The sequence below is a fragment of the Chiloscyllium punctatum genome, chromosome 3, assembly GCF_047496795.1.
Source record: "Chiloscyllium punctatum isolate Juve2018m chromosome 3, sChiPun1.3, whole genome shotgun sequence".
In the NCBI taxonomy this organism is placed as follows: Eukaryota; Metazoa; Chordata; class Chondrichthyes; order Orectolobiformes; family Hemiscylliidae; genus Chiloscyllium; species Chiloscyllium punctatum.
The window spans coordinates 73,090,177-73,110,468 of NC_092741.1; the positions used below are offsets into that span (position 1 = coordinate 73,090,177).

At 38.9% G+C, this 20,292-nt stretch overlaps 1 protein-coding gene across 4 annotated transcripts in view; it reads left to right on the forward strand.

Annotated features, from left to right (window-relative positions):
* epha7 (eph receptor A7) overlaps positions 1-20,292 on the forward strand; it is a 306,767-nt gene that overhangs the window by 261,971 nt on the left and 24,504 nt on the right. For all 4 annotated transcript variants that reach the window (XM_072555071.1, XM_072555079.1, XM_072555088.1 and 1 more), the window contains 2 exons: positions 14,786-14,911; positions 18,707-18,892. In XM_072555071.1, coding sequence (XP_072411172.1) covers positions 14,786-14,911; positions 18,707-18,892 — 312 coding nt within the window. The remainder of the gene's footprint in view (positions 1-14,785; positions 14,912-18,706; positions 18,893-20,292) is intronic.

Genomic DNA, 20,292 nt, shown 5'->3' on the forward strand with positions numbered 1-20,292 from the left:
CAAAGTGAACAGGACATCGAATTGTACTTAAAGACATAAACAACAAATTAACATTCCAGGTACAGATTCTCCATTGGAAATGATGAAATGTCTACACTGCCCCTTTAATCTGCCTATTCTCTTTTTAGTTGCTGACAGATCTGCCATGTATTTGCAGTATTTCTGTGTTTATCACAGATTTACAGCATTTATAATTGTTAGTTTCATTTATGTTGTAGAATATAGAATACAGAACATTACAGCCCTTCAGCCCTTGATGTTGCATCAACCTGTGAAACCAATCTGAAGCCCATTTAACCTATACTATTCCATTCTCGCCCATATGCCTATCCAATGGCCATTAAATGCCTGTAAAGTTGGCGAGTCTACAACTGTTGCAGGCAGTGCATTTCACACCCCTACTACTCTCTGAGTAAAGAAACTACTGCATATAGGACATTTGTCCTATATCTATCACCCCTCAATGTAAAGCAATGTCCCTCATGCTAGCCATCTCCATCCTCAAAAAAAGCTCTCCCTGTCCACCCGATCTAACCTTCTGGTTATCTTATATGTCTCAATTAAGTCACCTTTCAACCTTCTTCTCTCTAACAAAAATAGCCTCACATTCCTCAACCGTTCCTCGTAAGACCTTACCTCCATAGCAGACAACATACTAGTTAATCTCCTCTGAACCCTTTCCAAAGCTTCCACATCCTTCCTATAATGCCATGACCAGAACTGTATGCAGTACTCCAAGTGTGGCTGCACCAGAGTTTTGTACAGCTGGAGCATGACCTCATGGTTCCAAAACTCGATCCCTCTATCAATAAAAGCTAATATACCATATGCCTTCTCAAAAACCCTGTCAACCTGGGTGGCAACTTTGAGGGATCTGCTTACATGGACATCGAGATCTCTCTGCTCATCTACATTACCCAAGAATCTTACCATTCACCAAGTACTCTGCATTCCTGTTACTCCTTCCAAAGTGAATTACTTCACACTTTTCTGTATTAAACTCCATTTTCCATCTCTGAGCCTAGCTCTGCAGCTTATCTATGTCCCTATGGAACCTAAAATATCCTTTGGCATTATCCACGTTTATACCGACCCATCCTTCTACGCTCTCATCCAGGTCATTTATAAAAATGACAAACAGCAATGGACCCAAAACAGATCCCTCCAGTACACCACTAGTAACTGAACTCCAAGATGATCATTTCCCATAACCACCACCGTCTGTCTTCTTTCAGCTAGCCAATTCTGATCCAGACCACTAAATTGTCCATAATCCCATGCATCCGTATTTTGTGCAGTAACCTACCATGGGGAACCTTATCAAATGGGGCGAAAGTGCAGACTGCCCATTCCTGATGAAGGGCTCCTGCCCGAAACTTCGATTTTCCTGCTCCTCGGATGCTGCCTGATCTGCTGTGCTTTTCCAGCACCACTCTAATCTTGAGTCCAACCTTATCAAATGCCTTACTGAAATCCATATACACCACATCTTCTGCTTTACCCTCATCCTCCTGTTTGTCATCTTCACAAAGAACGCAATAAAGTTTGTGAGGCATGACCTACCCTTCACAAAACCATGTTGACTATCCCTAATCAACTTATTCCTATCGAGATGATTATAAACCTTGTGTATTATAACCTTTTCCAACATTTTACCCACATCTGAAGTAAGGCTTACTGGTCTATAATTACGAGGTTTATCTCTACTCCCCTTCTTGAACAAGGGGACAACGTTTGCTATCATTCAGTCTTCTGGTACTATTCCTGTAGACAATGATGACATGAAGATCAAAGCCAAAGGCTCAACAATCTCCTCCCTGGCTTCCCAGAGAATCCTAGGATAAATTCCATCCAGCCCAGGCGATTTATCTATTTTCACACTTTCCAGAATTTCTACCACCTCCTCCTTGTGAACTTCAATCCCATCTAGTCTAGTAGCCTGTTTCTCAGTATTCTCCTCAACAACATTTTCTTTTTCCATGGTGAATACTGATGAATAATATTCTTTTCGCACTTTCCCTATCTCTTCTGACTCCATGCACAACTTCCCATTACTGTCCTTTATTTGCCCTGATCTTACTCTAGGAGAAAGTGAGGACTGCAGTCTCTGGAGATTAGGGTCGAGAGTATGATGCTGGAAAAGCACAACAGGTCAGGCAACATCCTAGGAACAGGAGAATCAATGTTTTGGGCCAAATCCCTTCATCATCATCATCATCATCATCAGGAATCTGATGAAGTGCTTTTGCCCAAAACGTCGATTTTCCTGCTCATCAGATGCTGCCTGACCTGCTGTGCTTTTCCAGCACCACACTGTCGACCCTAATCTTACTCCAGTCATTCTTTTATCCCTTATATACCTAGAAACCAGTATTATCTTTGAGGAAAATTCAACTTATGGCTGCAGATTTTCTACCTTTTGAATATCAAGTTGTGTTCTGCTGCACCAAAATATTCTAAAATAGTATTAGATACTGGAATAACTTCCAAAGATTTTCACCATGCAAAGTGCCTGCCTGATACAACTGTTACGCTACTTAAATATGTAATCAAAGACCAGAGTTGAATTAAGGGACCCCAAAATATATTCCACACTTGGCCTCTTCATGGTACAACTCATTATGTCAGCTATGAACAGGTCAAATCAACGCTTTTAAATGGATCTTTAAAAGCTGAGCAATAATGCACTGTGAAGTTCAGGTTTTGACTAATAGTGTATCTTCATATTGCACAAAATATTCTCATTCATTACCATTGGTTTTAAGAGTCCTCTATCGCCTGCCCTGCCAGATTCCATCTTCCCGCTAATCTATCAGGGCTGGCTGATTTCCTAATGTTCCAGGCCAACCAACTGCAGTGGAATGTCCATTTGGTGCCAGCAACTTCTAATTGAGGCTCATAGCCAATTTTGGCTCAGACCTTAGACCATCAGAGTTCAGTTATCAAAATCATAACTATGCCAGTTTTATGCCCATTATAGGTGCAGTTCAGATTTCTCAGCTTTGCATTTTCATTCTTAAAAGAAAGTTTTCTTTATAAATTGGAATTATTTCATGGGTTATCCTTTATTGTCCACCATAGCTTCAGCAGATGGTCAGTCGAATCTCCAGACCAATAGCATAATTGACCATTTACAGTATACCATTTCTCCTGGGTTGTGCTATTCACCCACTGAAAGCACTGTGGATGATCAGTGTTTCCAGCCTCACCTTTGTAAATTGCATTGAACTAATTATCAATTTGACTGACATTAACCAGCCTTTGTACATATTAGTTTTAAAATGGTTTATGCTTACTAATGCCAAAACATACACATTTGAACTGCAGATAACTGAACAGGTCAATGATCAAGGATTCTGAAGAAGGATTATAATTGACATAAAATGTTAACTCGGTTTTCCTTTCCACAGACGCTCCAGGACTTGCTGAGTTTCTCCAGCACTTTGTGTTTATTTTAATGAGTTGATTGACTTAATGCAATCATCAAGCAGCCAAAATCCTTTAATTCTGAGAAAAGGTGACTCTTGCACCTTTACAGTCAAGATAGAATCCAACCTAGACTGATGGGATGGCCTTTAGTTTACAAGAATAGCTGTTGTTAGAAATAAACGTCCACTTTGGTATAGTGAAGCTTTTGCTTTTTCATGATTAGAGTTAAGACAGATCTTGGGAGGAGAATGGAAGGAACTTGGGAAGCTCCTTGTAATTTAAAATATGAACATCCCAAAGCACTTCATATAAATGAAAGCAGGACTAAACATTAGCAAGAGGGAAGACAGGTGGCAGAATGGACAAGCAAAGATAAGAAAAGAGATTTATAGCGGAAATATGAGAGAGTAAAATCAGGTGGATAAATGCTTTGTCACTTCAGGGAAAGGTATATACTGAAGACTAGAATCAGACAAAGCACACTGGATAAGACATTGGGCTGTAACAGGTATCAGTGTTCTAAGCCATTAATTAATTTCAGGGTTTTGGCAACAGGAAGTTGGTGGAAGTTGACAAAAATCGAAGTCGGTTAGTAGTACTTAGCACAGGACAGGTTGCAAAAGCACACATGAGACCATTGGCTTTAGAAATGCAGGAATAGAAGACAAAAACTATAACATTATGGGAAATTGTTATAAATCACTGGTTATATCTGTATTCAATTCTGAACACTGCACTTTAAAAGGACTGTCTAATGCAAAATAGATTTAGCAGAATGGTACCAGGGATGAAATACGTCAGTTGTTCATACAGAATAGACAACCTGGAGTTGCCCTCTTCAAAATTAAGAAAGTTACAGGAAATTCAACAAAATTGTTCCAAATTGAGATTTGACCAAGTAAATGGAATACCGCGATTACCACTAGCAGGAGGTTCAATGACCAGAAGACGTAAATTTAAAACAATTGGCAAGATAGCCAGAGGGGAGATGAGGAAAGAAAACTCAGCAAATTATGATCTGCAAATTACTGCTGAAGGAGTGGTTGAAACAGAGTCAGTGACTTTCACTAACTTCCAAAAGAAAATTGGATACATGCTGAAAATGGTTACATTTCATAACTATCAGCAAAACAAATGGATGTGGGAGTGTTGCGATAGCCCTTTAAGAGAATAGGCCCAGGCAGAATGAACCAAATAGCCTCTTGCACTATTGAATAAATGTATGGGCTGGATTATTTTTGACCACCTTTTTTGGTGAAATCAGAGCTTTGCCTGACTTCCCTTCTATTTTTGCCTCACATCACACCATAGCCTGCATTACTCAGACCTCTACAAAATTCTTTCCTAATTACTGATTTTTTTAAAAGCTTATCATCAGTTGAAATAACTGACACAGCAATTTAAATCTATAGTTCCAGTATCTCCAACTTATACCAATATGTTTAATGATAATTTGCAAACTTACTTCTAATTATTTCCATACAGTCATTTTAATTATACCATTCATTTTTGTTCTAACAATAGAGCTGTTTAATAATTTTACATTCAGATATCCCAATATCAAGATAATTTTACATCATTGGCCTAGATATGAATGATCATAGACATTAATCAACAGCATCTCAAACATGCATTTATAAGTATACATACTTGTGTAAAGTCAGTTCCTGGTCATCGTAGCACACAGGCCTGCAGGTACATATGTGTAATTCTGCTGGCATGTGAGTCTATATGTGGTGTCAGTCACGGCTGGAATTTGATCAATACTTGTTCATTTTGAGTGCAGCAGTCACAAGCATTTAACCTCACACCACTCACAATGAACCTCTCTACTTGTGTTCTGATGGATATGTTCAGCTTCCACAATCCATCAACAATCAGTTTGGAAACTTTGGCTGCATTGCAGTTGCTACTTACGAGCATTTACTGCAGTATAATGATATTTCCACAACTAACTCCATAATGCTAACCATCTTAAATTAATCATCGTTAAGCAAAAGAGGCTGTCATATGTAAGTCTGGACAACTTTGAGAAACTTAGGTTGTGGGGTTGGATGTGGAAATAATCTCTCCAAAACCTAGGTAAATAAAATTTATGAGCACATTGTTAGTCAGAGAGCATTTATGAGAGATCGCCCTTCTAGCCAATGATATTCATTGTTACATAAGGAATGCTCAACAAATTGATAACTGAGAGCCTGATGCTAACATTGTGAAGCTAATAATGTAGACACTAAGATTAATATTCTGAGGGCACAAATTCAAATTTTACCACTGTAGATGGTGGAATTTTAATTCAAGTAATGATTTTTTAAAATTCTGATTTGTAACGTAGTCTCAGTAATGATGACTGAAAAGCAAATGTCAATTGTTTTAAAAATCCATTTAGTCTACTAATGCTCTTCATGGAAGAAGATTCATCATCCTTAGCTGGTCTAGCCTAAATGTGAATCCAAACTACAGCAATGTACTTCACTCACTGGTCTCTAAAATGGCCACTCATGTCTCATGGATAATTAGGGATGGGTCAAAAAATTCTGACCTTGCGAGTAAGCTCACATCTCCTCAAAAAAAAATACTTAAGAACAAAATTGTTATTTAAGCTGTCAGAGAACCTGTGATAAGATATTCATAAATTATTCTGGGACAAATTGCATAGACAAAATAAATATTAAGTAGGAGAATCAATTGGTATCAGTCAGCCATAATTCTGAAAATTGGTGATATAGTAAAATCCCCCACTAAAACATTTGTATATGTGTACAATAAAAGATTTGTATGTCATAAATGTCATATTGATGAGTCTCAATGCAACAGAAAGAGTTTTGAGTTAATCCCATTGCAATAATGTAACATTAACAAATCCATTTGCTGCCGAGTCTCTGGTATTGAAGCGTTTTACAAAAGTTGCAATAGTTCTCGTTCCCAGCCTTTCATTTGTCTATTTTGTAATGTCTAGAAACATCCCAAAATATCAGACATTTCTTTTCTCTGAAAGGTAATGAATTTGAATTTAATTGACAAGTATGTAATCCTGAACATAAATAAAGTTCTGGATATATTTATAAATTCCTACATGCCCTTTTATGTGCTTCTGTATAATGAAGCAGTAGCTGTCCCTTTTTAGGCACATCTTTATTATCCTCTTAATTACTTGACTAAACTGTCAGCAGACTATTCCACTGTGTGTACAGTACCAGGGACAGTGGGTAGTGGTGAGAAGTCACAGCCAAGCTTGACCCTGACCTTATATGACTGCTATATGATTCACATATCAAGCAGAAATGCATTTGTCGATAATGTACTGGTTGACTTACCATAGTCACATGCTCTCTACTTTGCTGTAACTTTAGTTTGTGGTATGCAGTAAATACATTTCTTAAAAAAGGACAGAAGTGGAGACTAAATGAATTTTCAGATTTAAAAGAGAGCCAACTACGGTAAGCAATTAAATCTACAATCTGCAACTTTCAGATGCAGATTAAGTCAGAATGTTTGTAAATTTCTCATTCCCTTCGTCTATCGCAATGTAAGTGAAGTCACGATAGAAATTGAGCCCAATCTATTGGCATCACTCTGCAATACCAATTAGCTGTCCAGTCAACTGAGCTAACCAACCCCTGAAGAATTGAAAGAAGATCTGATAGAGAACCAGAAATCTTCGTATTTTCAGTGGCAAAAACCTTGAGAGGGCTGTAGAATTAAATTTTAAAAAAGCAAATAAGAATTGCAACATGTTATAAGTGCTGTGGAAAGAGTGCTAAAAGCTACATTGCACCCTGGATCTCACTGAAGAGCAGAGAATCTAGATAAGAGAGATTTCGAAGGCACACTTTGAACCCACATTAATGTTAAATATGAATGCTGTGTGTTAAACTTCAGAGCTCTGGGTGGGGGGGTGAGGGAGACTATTTATCAATTGGAAATTTGGAAAATGATAATGATAATCTCATCAGAGATGAGATTGTCTTAGGCAGAAAAGAAAGCAACTCGACTGAGAGAGGAGAAACAATCTGAAGAACGTCATGAACTTGTGCAGACGATCTGAGGCTGTCAATCACCACTTAGAGGGAGAAATGGGAGAAAAGACAAGGTTTTGCATTATACTGACAGACAGGCTGAATGCAAATAATTTAATGGAAGAAAAGAAGAAATATTTGCAGAGGTGCCAGTAAAAAGATCAAGGTCAGAGGACATGACATAATTTTTTTGGCTGAAATCAACAGAAGATTGTCTAGAGTGAGGAAAATAATATTCTAATTGCAAAAAAACTGAATCACAAGTGTTTAATTGGAATGAACCAAGGCAAGCCAATAAGGATTGCTGTGTGAGTGACTTTAAATATTAAGGATGTGAAACTGTAGAGATAATGTCATTAGTCCTTGGGACATAGGTTTGTATCCCATCATGGCAGATGGTAGCATTGAAGTTCCGTAAGAGTAAACTTGAATAAAGAGCTGGCCTAATGATGACTAAGTAACCATTACACTTTTTGTTTTAAATACCCATCTGGTTCACTAATGTTCTTTAGAGAAGGAAACTGCCTTCCTCCTCTGGTCTAGAGTACATGACAATGTGGCTAGCTTTTATTGCCTTCCTGGCAATGAATGCTATCCTAGCCAGTGATGTCTATATCCATGAGCAAATAAAAAGAATTAATTTCAACAAATCAGCAAAGAATGATCAACAGAGTTGAAACAACAAATCAGTTTGTTAGAAAGGTGACTGCAGTAGGAGAGCATGAAGACAATGTGAAATGTCTGATTGACATATGTGTTCCATATAGCATCATGAATTTTGTAGACAGGAGCAATGTGACTCCTTATGGTGACGCAAAAATGAGTCACCAGTAATATTCAGCCAGATGATGAAACACTTACTCATCCCAAGTGAACAAATGAAGGTGACAGCCCAGTGCAATAGGAAGAATGACAATCAAGACTTCAGATAGCAGACATCAATCAAAATCCACTCATCTGAGCTGAAATAAATCTAAAGCTTGTACAAATAACCTTACTAGAGATTTGCAGTTTCACAGTCCATAAAGCCATTTGCTACTGAACAGATCCGAGAAGAATACAAAGATTTTTCACAGATCCTGGATACCTTCCTGGCAATATCATCTCAAAGTAGATGACAGTAAGAGACCAACTCAGCATCCCCCAAGGAGTTCCAGTTATCCCAAGTCCGACATGAAAGGCAAGATAAAAAACTGGAAGAGATGAGTGTAACCAAAAAAAACACTTCCTGCAGATTAGATTAGCAATACGGCAGCAATAAAATAACCAGAATGAACGAGAAGATCTCAATGAAGCTTTGAAGAGATCCGCTCTCCCATGCCAATCATTGAAGAAGTTTTGCTATAACTTCCCAAGAGAGAGGTCTTTACTTCCCTGGATCAAAGAATTAGTTGCTGGTATGTAAAGCTGGATGAAAGCAAGATTTTCTAATTACATCCTGGATGCTGTTCAGGAGGTATGGATAGTTGTGCATGCTGTTTGGAATTTTCACTGCTCCAGAAATCTCATTTCTCAGATCGCATGAGATTGTGATCTTTCTGGAGCGGAAGGTATTGTGGACAATTTGCCACTCTGGGGATGTAGAATCATGACTGATAAAGCTATTGCAGAATACTGCTAAAGAGCATACTGAATAAAGAGCATAAAGAATACTGCACTTGATGAACCTGAAGTTGAACAAGAATGTTTTGCAATTGAAAATACATGAAGTTAAGTACATGGGGCCATGGATACACAGCAAACTATCTTCACCTGGATCCTGTTAAGTTGAAAGTTAGAGATGCAGAGACCGTCAGATGTGAAAGCAGTTCGAGGATTTATTGGATTTGAAAACTTTTTGGTATCGTTTTTGCTTAACATTTCAGCCAAGTTTGAATCTCTACACAAACTCACTGCCAAGTATGTGCATTCGCGTTGAGGCATAGAACAGGGAGCAATTTCACTAAAATGAAACTCATGATGACAACTCCAGTGCGGAGTGCTATCACAATAATGATGAAGCCATTTTGCTGTGTTCTGCCAGCAGAACAGGACTTGGAGCAACCTTACATAGCAAGAACAACTAATTACAATTGCAACCAGTTTGTTAATACAAACTCTTCAACATATTGAAAAAGAATGCCTGGACATTGTTTCTGCTGCAAGCATTTTAATCAGTACCTGTTTGGGAAAGGCAAAATTACAGTTGGTTTCACAATAAACCACCAAAAGCATCTTCCTCAAACTGCTTCTATGTAATCCAAAGTATTTGCAAAGAAAATATGAATTAATTTGCAGAGATATCTTCTGGAAAAGTTATACGGTTATAGGAAACAGTTATGTACAGTCAACATGCTGTCATGAGCAGCACTGTCAATGAAGAGTATAGAGGACGCTAAGGCAGAATGTGAGAGCGTCCAGATTCAATGAGAAGCAATAGCTCACATGCTGTGGAATCACTGGACTGAAACTTTTGGGAAGGAAGACAGCTCAATATCACACTTTAGAAGGAGAGACGACTGGAAGTCATCAAATCCACTGGAAGTTTGTCATGCATCCTTAATGCATTCCAGGCAGACTAGCTTGCCTATTTATAAGTCCTCCAGCCCATAATAGAGAAGAAAGTGTGATGTTGAGAGCTGTCAGTTAATTTAAGTTGCTGGCAGCTCCACAAATACTTGCAGTTCCACAAATTTAATATTGGCACTGTGGGAGCTCCATCAGAAAGCCACATGGAAACCAGTTGAAAGGGAGCATGGGTATTGGGTTAGGGAGGAAATGGAAAGCTTAGCAAGGGCATCACAGGGTAGGTTTTGCAAAGTGTGTGTAATGTTATCAGCTCAGAAATTTTTAACAAGCTCAGTTGAACCTTAATTATGATTTACTTGATGGGCAGATCACCCATTCTCCATATTATAGAGATGTAGGTGAATGGGACTAATTACTTAGCATATATTAAATACCCACCTGCCAAAAACATACTCACTAGGGGTATGTAATATCCAGCTCATTGAATCTGAGAGACAAACATCTTGCTCAAAATATTAAGGGGACACCAGTTGCGAGAAGAGAAGTCATACAGCAATGAAGTGATAACCCAAGACGGCATCTTATAGAAAAAGAAGTAGAGTAATCACCCCTAAAGGGATGGAGAACCATGATATTCAACCATGTCCTCGCAAGTTATCAAAGAATTTAATCTAATCTGAGGAAGGCAAGAAGAGTGCTCTACTGGGCAAAAGGGACCAATAAGATTAAGTGTTACCTCAGCCAATGTAGTGCTTGTAGCATCCAAACTAAGCAGGATAAAGAACTGCTTAAGATGCATAACATCCCAGATGAATTAAGGATGAATCTTAGAGTGAATGTCTTTACTCTGGAAGAAACCAATTATCTTATCTCAACAACTGACTACTGGAAGTATGACCTGATGACATTAATGATTCCAAATGAGATTGGAGTATGTCTGAAAGCTCTCTTCAGTTGTTACTGATTATGGACCATACTCATTATGGTCAGCGGAAATTGCCCTCAATTCATGACTGAAATATTTGGTACTTCATGATTAATTGGGAAATTCAACATAATGCATTATTTCCACACAATTCCCCAGTCCAGTGGAAAGGCTGAGACAGCAGTGAAGCTCGCCAAAGGGATAATAAGGAAATCAAACAAATCCAGCATAATAGTATAAAAACAACTGCTGATGACTGAAGGCTCTCTTCCTTTACATGACTGAGCACTGCTGGCAACCATGACAAGTATCATAACTGCATGTCTGTGCTAAACATCAAGGCAACATGTAAGTGATGTGAGCCTTGTAGCTCAGTTTGGGGGAAGGATGCAATGCACAAACAGGAAAGGCAAAGACAGGGTACTATGAGCATCCAGGTAGGCAGCAAATGAATGAGCGCTGAGAGAGCAAGAGAACTATCTCAAGATGGTGCCTGGTCCAATCTGTGAGCTGGGTACTTGTCTCTTTGTACAAAGTATCCTGGCAGCAACATTTCAATGCTAGTTGCAGATCCCCACCCAAAATGCAGCTTTAAAGTTCAGAAGGATCCTGTGCCTAGATCAGAAATGTGCCATTATGGTTGTGAGAGGCTTGAAGTTGATGGAAGCAGTGATCCTTGTTAATAAGGAATTCACCACTATCGAGTAAGAACCTTGTGTCAACACTGAAAAATGTGTTTTGAAGATACAAGATGTTCCTCACATTGAGAAAGGCCTCACCCATCTTCTCATGCTGTTCTCCCACATTTCTCACTATAATCCACATCATTCAGGCCCCTGTAAGGTTTTGCCCTATGTGTTTAATGCCATTGCAGAGACTGATGAAAGTGGGACTGACTGTAATTACCACAGCTTTATCAATGAATGATATTGCTTTTTGACCAGGGATATTGTGCAACCTGTAACTTCAAATGGTCAGACATGAACATTTCATCTTTTACATTTGATTTTTATGAATGTAGGTTGTTTAAAGAAATTGATTTATCAAAGTATTTAAGTTAGCTTGCCATAGTCATCTGGACTCTATCTCTCTGTAATTTGCTTTTACTTTAGTTTGTGGTACTCTACAACATATTATTTTAAATAGCACCCTTACTGTTATAGGAAGACAATGAGGACTGAAGATTCTAGAATCAGAGTCTAAGAGTGTGGTGCTGGAAAAGCATAGCCAGTCAGACAACATCTGAGGAGCAGGAGAATTGATGGTTTGTGCATAAGCTCGAAGAGCTTATGCTCAAAATGTCAATTCTCCTGCTCCTCAGATGCTGTCTGACCCATTGTGCTTCTCCAGCACCACACTCTTACACCCTTACTGATGCAATAAATCAGAATAACAGAACAGGAAGATGAACATGAGATGTCCCTCGTAACTAAGCAGTAGTTGCTCATGTTTAAATTTACTGAGAAATTGATGAATTTTATTCATTTTCCACCATGAGTAAATGTTGACTTTTTCTACACAATAAGCCAGGTTTCTGAATCTGGTGTTTTTATATAAACGGTGCTAATCTTAAGGCACTCAATTCCTCTGTGCTCTTAAAGACTGGAAAAGTAGATTAACACTAGCAGCCAGTATTTCTTGTATTCATTCATAGTGTGTGCACAACACTGGCTAGGCCAAGACTTGTTATCCATCCTTAATTGTCCTTGTAGGGGATGGTGATCTGCCTTCTGAAATCAAAGCTGTCCAGGCATTATTGGTTAGGAAGGGAGTTTAAGAATTTTGACCCAGTGACACTGAAGGAACTGTGATATATTTCTATGTGTAGCTTAGAGGGGAGTTTGCAGGTGTTCACATGTATCTGCTGCCCTTGTTCTTCTCATTGGTAAAGACGACGTTAAGTAGTTGGAGCACACCTTGCAGATGGTACACATTACTGCCACTATAATTTAGTGGTGAAGGGAGTGAATGTTGAAGATGTTAAATAAGGTGCCAATCAAGTGAGCTACTTTGAGCTGGATGATGTCAAACTTCTTGAATGTTGGAGCTGCACCCATCCAGGCAAGTGAAAAGTATTTCATCACACTTCTGACTTGTTCCTTGTGAATGGTAGATAGGCTTTGAGGAGTCAGGTGTTGAGTTACTGGCTGTAGAATTCCCATCTTACAACTATTCTTTTGGCCATATGTATTTATGTTGCTAGTCCAGTTCAGATACCATTCAAGGTAACCCTATGGATGTTGATGTGAGGTATTCAGTGATGGTAGTGCCATGAAATATCACTGGGTTACTGTTGGATTCTCTCTTGTTGAACTTGGCTTTGCTTGGTACTTGTGTTCATTTATTCTCTTTAGAACAGTAACACAAGTATTCAAATCGTGTTTTATGCCATTCTGGAGGAAGAAAGATGAACATAACGGCCAAAAAAATCTTTTAGCCTTGAATGTGGTTATGAATGAAATATTAATTCACATATTACACACAAAATATTGGCAAGGAAACTCAGAGAAGCAGTTTTAATTAGGCAAAAAAATTAGAATGCAGGAAATTTGAAATGCAGTTTTCATCTTGAGATCCTTATCTAACCTAAAAGGAATCTGCCTGTAGACCAAGAAGTAAAAGTCATATGTAAATGCAAACTAATTACTGTTACACATACTAAGTTGTGTGGTGAAGGTGGAATGGTCATGTGACTTAACCTAATAATCCTCAGGGTAATGTTCTGGAGACATGGGGTCAAATCTCACCTTGGCAGCTGTTGGAATTATAATTCAATTTATTACTTGGAATTGAAAACTGGTCTGGGTGAACATGACTATTATCAGTAATTGATGCAAAAATCTATCTGGTTTACTGATGTTCTTTCGAGAAGAAGTTGCCATCCTTACCTAGTCTGTCCTATATGTTACTCCAGACTCACTATAACATGGTTAACATTCAATTGTCTTTTGAAATGAGCTGAGTAAGCTCCTCAGTTCAAATGCAGTTCGGGATGGACAACAAATGTTAGCCTTGCCAGCAATACCTACATCCCGTGAAATAATAATAAAAAACTAAACGGAAGTTTGCAAGATTATTGTAATGTCAAGGTGTCTTGTTGAACTTAGCATTGCCTGGCACTGTAGCACAAGTCGACAGTCCTGATTTAACTTCACCATTTCCCCCAGTCTAACAAGAATTTTGATTTTGTCTTCAATTATTTGCGAACCATTTGAAACAGCAAAATTATGGCTACTTAATAAGACTAGAAATTAAAACCCATTAATAACTTGAAATTAATACCCATTTCAAATTCATTTGCAGGGAGGTAATGTCCTATTATTGTTAGACTATTAATCCAGAGACCCTGGTGATGATTTGGGGATCCAGGTTCAAATTCTGCCATGGCTGATAATGAAACTTGAATTCAATGGAAATCTGGAATTAAGATCTAATGGTGATCATGATGCCATTGTTCATTGTCAGGAAAAACTCATCTGGTTGACTAATGTCCTTTAGAGAAGGAAACTGCCTTCACTACCTATTCTGGTCTGCATGTAACTGCCAACCCACAACAATGTGCTTGCCTTCTGGACAGTTAAATGCTGGCCCAACCAGCAACACCAACATCCCAGTGAATAATTTAAAACAAAATTACAAAAGCTCATTTTGGAAGAAGACATTTTGACAGAATTCTTTCTGTCTGGAAGCACCTCCAACTGACACAAATCCTCAAGTTATTGATGATGCATCAATCAGTAAATCTGTCTTTAGAGCATGGTTTATAGGATCTCTTTGCAATCATTCTTTACCACAAAATAGACTGCTTCAGTGCTGATTGAGAAAGATATATGTAGTGATGTTTCCATACATGCGGGAGAACAAAGTAATTCATCACAATCAATCTTCCCTCACTTTACTACAGTTAAATTACCAGGTTCAAGAACATACATCGATCCAGAAACCTACGAGGACCCTAACCGGGCTGTCCATCAATTTGCCAAGGAATTAGACACTTCCTGCATTAAGATTGAAAGAGTGATTGGAGCAGGTGAGACTGTTACTAGCGGGTGATTGAACTGTTCCACTTTAGTAATATTGAAAGTCATGCATCATCGATGACAGCAGTGTATCCTAGAGTATAGAATCTGGTAAAATATTTTCCAATCCATTGTGACTCAACAGATATCAACAGACGTAATAAGGGTCTGGTCTTGTGTGTATCTCTATAAGAAGTCCAGTGTGATTTTAAAAAAAACATTTTTTAAAGTTGGAAATGATTAAGAAGCCTAACAAGTCATGCTTTTTTGTTAGATCTTAACCATACCTACTTATGCTGTTTTGTTGTAACTGAAAACCATTTCTCACGTGCACCTCCATGCTCTTACTAAGTACTGTATTCCCCAGCTCTTAAGGAGAGGTATCATCATCGGACTATTAATCCAGAGACCCACATAATATTCTGGGGACTAAGATTTGAATCCCATCAGGACAGATGGTGAAATTTGAATTCAGTAAAAATATGGAAATAAGAGTCGTGAAATCAGTTTCAATTTTCAGAAGAAATTCATCGAGTTGACTAATTTCTATTTTGTAGAGAAATCTGCCTTCCTTGCCTAATGTGGCCTACATGTGACTCCAGACCCATAGTATGGGAAGACGGTCATAGTATGGGAAGATGGGCAGGCTTATAGCCCTGAAAGTTCTGTACCCACTCAAAAACAACACCCCCACTTATCCAAATCCACCCCGCCACACCAGGGATCCGTCGCCTGCACATCTCTGATCAGCCCGACTAACTTCAAGAACCCTCCCAAGAGCAAGTATGGAGCAGCTAATTGGGACATCACAAGACCATAAGGCATAGGAGCAGAACCAGGCTATTCAACCTATTGAGTCTGTTCCACCATTCTTTCATTTCATGGCTGATCTGGTAATACTCAACTCCATTCTCCTGCATGCCTGCTTCCAGAAAGACTGCCACCTACTGGCAAAGTATGACCCTGAACTGTCACCTACTGCTGACAATCTGGCTTCTGAAACCCATGTCCAAAATTGACCGAGGAAAAGAATTTGTGATAGGAAGAGAATGATGTTCATATCGTTGTCCTTGAATAGAAATTGGCTTTTTGATTTTCAACATGGCAGGCAAACATCCTACTGAAGGTTAAAAGTCACCATTTTCTCTTACTGTTGGTGTGGATTATGAATTCAGATGCGACGTGCTTGATTTCCATTGTGAGATCATTTAAATATATAAATATTAAAATTGTGTGCCATCCAATTGGATATGACCCAAAATTGGTTGACCACTCTCTTTGGAGGCTTTTCATCTGTAAACCATATTTTTCTCACTGGCAAAAACAGTCAACATTGCCCTTAACAGGCCTTGCATGTAAATTAATCAATTGGAAAACATGTCTGATTTACTGGTGGTGACTAATAAGCTGAAAAAATACTATGGATGATTTGGTGAGGGGCGAGGTGTGGAATTGAACTGTGTGTAACAGCACTTCTGGACATATAAAAAGACAGCTGATTACAGCTGATCAACATTTGACAATCATGGTGGGGTCTGGCACTAAAGCCACGAACTGTTGAAGGCTAGTTTATCAGTGACCAGATAAATGTTTGTTTTGGAGAAAGAGAAACAGCAGAGTTGCTCTTTCTGGAGCCATAGAATTCTGACTGTCCATTGTTGACCCATGTAAGGCCTCCCTCTTCAATTTCCCACTCCCTCAAAACTGCTGACTAACTGGGCAAAGGAACAAATTTCTCACCCTCCCCGGCTCATGAACAGAAACACAGCCGCCCATATGGAGCTTTCAAACAAAAAATAACTGAAGTCTAAACCTGAAAATGCACCACCAGCTTTAGGCCTGTTTCTCAACTCAAAAGCTATCCCAGTTTTTCCAAGGGCAGGAATTTGTGTTCTTAAGCGAGCAGGTTGGAAGGCTGGGGTGACAGCTTGCTGAACCTATTGCTCCTGACCTGTCTGAAAATTGTAGTGGGGTTGGAGGAAGTGTTGCCTTGCACCACCCTCCACCCCAACTCAACTGAGGAGGGTGTAGTAGGGTCTAACAGCATGCAGAAATCTCAGTAAATGAACATCCTCCCCCACCACCCCCAACCCTTTCTCTGGTCTCTAATACCCACCTGCTCATGCTGCTTGCTGAGTACCACCTGACCCCACATTTATTTGGGCTCCTCTGTATACTGAGACTGCCTGGAGTCCCAACAATTGCCATTTTTAGCTGGGACTAGCAAATTGTCAATCATCTAACTGGCCAGAAGCTCTAGGCCGGACCTGTTTGCATGAAAGGGTTAAAAATCTCAACTTCAGGTGGCCATTCGCTGTTGAGGTCAGGATCAGGCTCCTCAATAATGTTTTATCTGGGGTGAGTTTGGAGGGGTAGGGGGGAGCATTAGCTGCAAGACTAAATATCCTGTCCTCTTTGATGACACATTGAATCCTAAATTTTGTAAGGACTTGATCCCATGAACTTAAAAACCAGAAATAACACAATCAAACACAGAAATAATTCAACATTTTAAATCTGGGTGATCAGTTTGATCGACTGGATTCTTTGTCAGTGCTGCAATTTTTTTTTTGTTTTCAAAATAACATGACTCACCTAACACTGTTTAATCCTTAAGCATGTAAAAGAGGAGAAACAAAATGAAGGGTAACAACTGCAAATAAACAATCCTTTGTTGTTGTGTAGCAGCTGCATCATTATGCTTTTACAACACATCAGTTTTACCAGTAGATTTGCATACAAGACCCGGTCAACGTTCCAGCAAGCAACATCTTCTATCAGGAAGAATCCAATCATCTCTCCATGAAATTCAATGGCATTATTCTAGCTGAAACCCTCACTTTCCTCCAGGGCTATCGTTGACCAGAAAGTGAACTGGACCACCCAGATAAATACTGTCGCTAGGAAAGCAAGTCAAAGATTGGGAATTCTGTGATGATTAGTTGACTTTCTATCTCCCCAGTCCTGGTCCACCGCATACAAAACACAACCATGATGGAGTGTTCTCCACTTACCTGGCTGAATGCAGTTCCAGTAACACCTTAGATGTTCAACACTGTCCAAGACAAAACAGTTGGTACCTCTTCCAACATCTTCAAAGTTCACTCCATTCACCATCAATATACAATCTGAATCATCTACAAGATGCACTGCAGCATTTTCTCAAGACTCCTTCAACAGCACTTTCCAGTTCCAAAACATTATGTGAATACAACCACCTGTAACTTCTCCTCCAAGTCACATACCATCCTAACTTAAAACTGTATAATCAGTCCTTCTCTATCCCCACATCAAAATCTTGGAATTTCCTTCCTCAGCACTGTGGGTGCACCTATACCACATGGTCTGCAACATCCACAGATCTCGTGGAGGGCAGTTAGGGATGGACAGTAAATATCGGCACTACCAGCGAATTTAAAAAACCTGTTCACGGTGCAAAACTATCATCATGTGGCTACACATGTCTAACAGGAGGTTCCATACATTTAATAAACTATAATTTAGTTTCACCAAGTGTTCACATAGTATTGGCAGGAAGGAAAAGTCACCTTAAATCTAAAAAAGTAAGAATGACTGGGATCATTGATCATGGTCCTCAATATGTTCACTTGCCAGGATTTCATATTGACTCTGATAATAAAAACAGCATCATTTGTTTGAAGTTAAATTTTGGAAAGACATACATTGAAAAAAAAATTAATTCTTCAATTACTGAAGGAAATATTTTGACAACCTAGAAGTAATTGCTTCATAAAAGAAATGTCTTTGTTCTCACGTCTTTTTTTCACCTCTCCTCCTTTCCACAGGTGAATTTGGAGAGGTCTGCAGTGGTCGCTTGAAGCTGCCAGGTAAAAGGGACATGCCAGTTGCAATTAAAACATTAAAAGTGGGTTTCACTGAAAAACAGCGAAGGGACTTCCTCTGTGAAGCAAGCATCATGGGACAGTTTGATCACCCCAACGTTGTTCATCTGGAAGGAGTCGTTACCAGAGGTATGAAACGTACATTTTTACAATCCAGAATGAGACCATCAGGGCCTCTTGTCTGCACTGTCCTTCTTAAAGAGAAATCCAACAAACATTTTCTCTTATCCTTGTAACATTGTTTTCCTGTAAGTGTTCAACCAATTCTGTTCTGAAAGCTATGTTGATATTGTTTCCATCATCTTTGTCAAGCGATGTATTCTAAATCCTAACCATTTATTGCATTAAAAAAGTTCTTCCTCATGTCATCTCTGATTCTTTTACCACAACTTAAACCTGTGGCCTCTAGTAATTGACTTTACAGCTATTGGAAATAGATTACCTTTATTTATTCGATACAAACCCTTGTTGGAGCAATCTCCACCACAACCACATTCTTTACAAATTAAGACATCATGGCAAATGAACAGAACGCTTCATGTAATTTAATTAAACCTACTGCTTACAAGTAAATGTAGCTACAGGAGCATTTAGGCTAATCCATCAGGTATGATGTGTCTGTTCTCCCACCCCAGAACTACCATTCTTCCTTTTGATAGTATTGGCTGGATTTTATCATTACATATCATCAACATTCCATTTCCACCTCCTTCAAAATCTAATCAGAATGATATACAACTGTAGAAATTGGACAAACTAATCGGGGTCTGTGCCCAACAACAGAGTCAACAGCCTGAGATGGGGACACATTAATTGAACCAGTAATCTTAGGTGAGCACGCACTGATTGAATCAACGTCTTGAGATGTAAATGCATTAATACAGCCAACAGTCTGCGGTGGGACATACCAGAAGTAGCAACAGAATAAGGTGCCAAGTACTAGAAGAATGGAAAAGCTTTTTCACTTCTATTATGGCAATGACATTAATCCCAATAAGTATTGCTTAATCCCTATTTAATTTCATTTTTAAAATAAAATCCTCCCTCCTTTACATTTTTAGCCCTGTTTGGGCTGCTGCTTTGTGTGGTACTTACACTCTGTGTTCAAAATCTTTCTGTCTGGGTCAACTTCAAAAAGCAGGACAAAATTAAACCCACTGCTTCCATCCTTTTTCACAATCTTACCAGCAATGAAGAACAGTTCTTCCTTTCCCAAAGCATTTGCTGGAATGTTACAATCCCTGTACATGGACATTGGCGTAATACTGACTTCATCTGCACAATTTAATATCCCACAACTACATCCACACTTCTTCCACAAGTTTGGATGATAGGTTCTTTACTCATTCCAGTTTGACAAAATGCACACAAGACAATGTAGGTCTGAGTTTAAAATCTATAACAATGGTTGTACCTTGCCTGACTTGTGAAAATGAGAATGAGGGCTTGTTTGTGTGGTAGAAATGCAGGACATATAATATTAATATATCAGAAGCCCTTTAGGCTTCTTGTGCAATTGTATCCCCCCA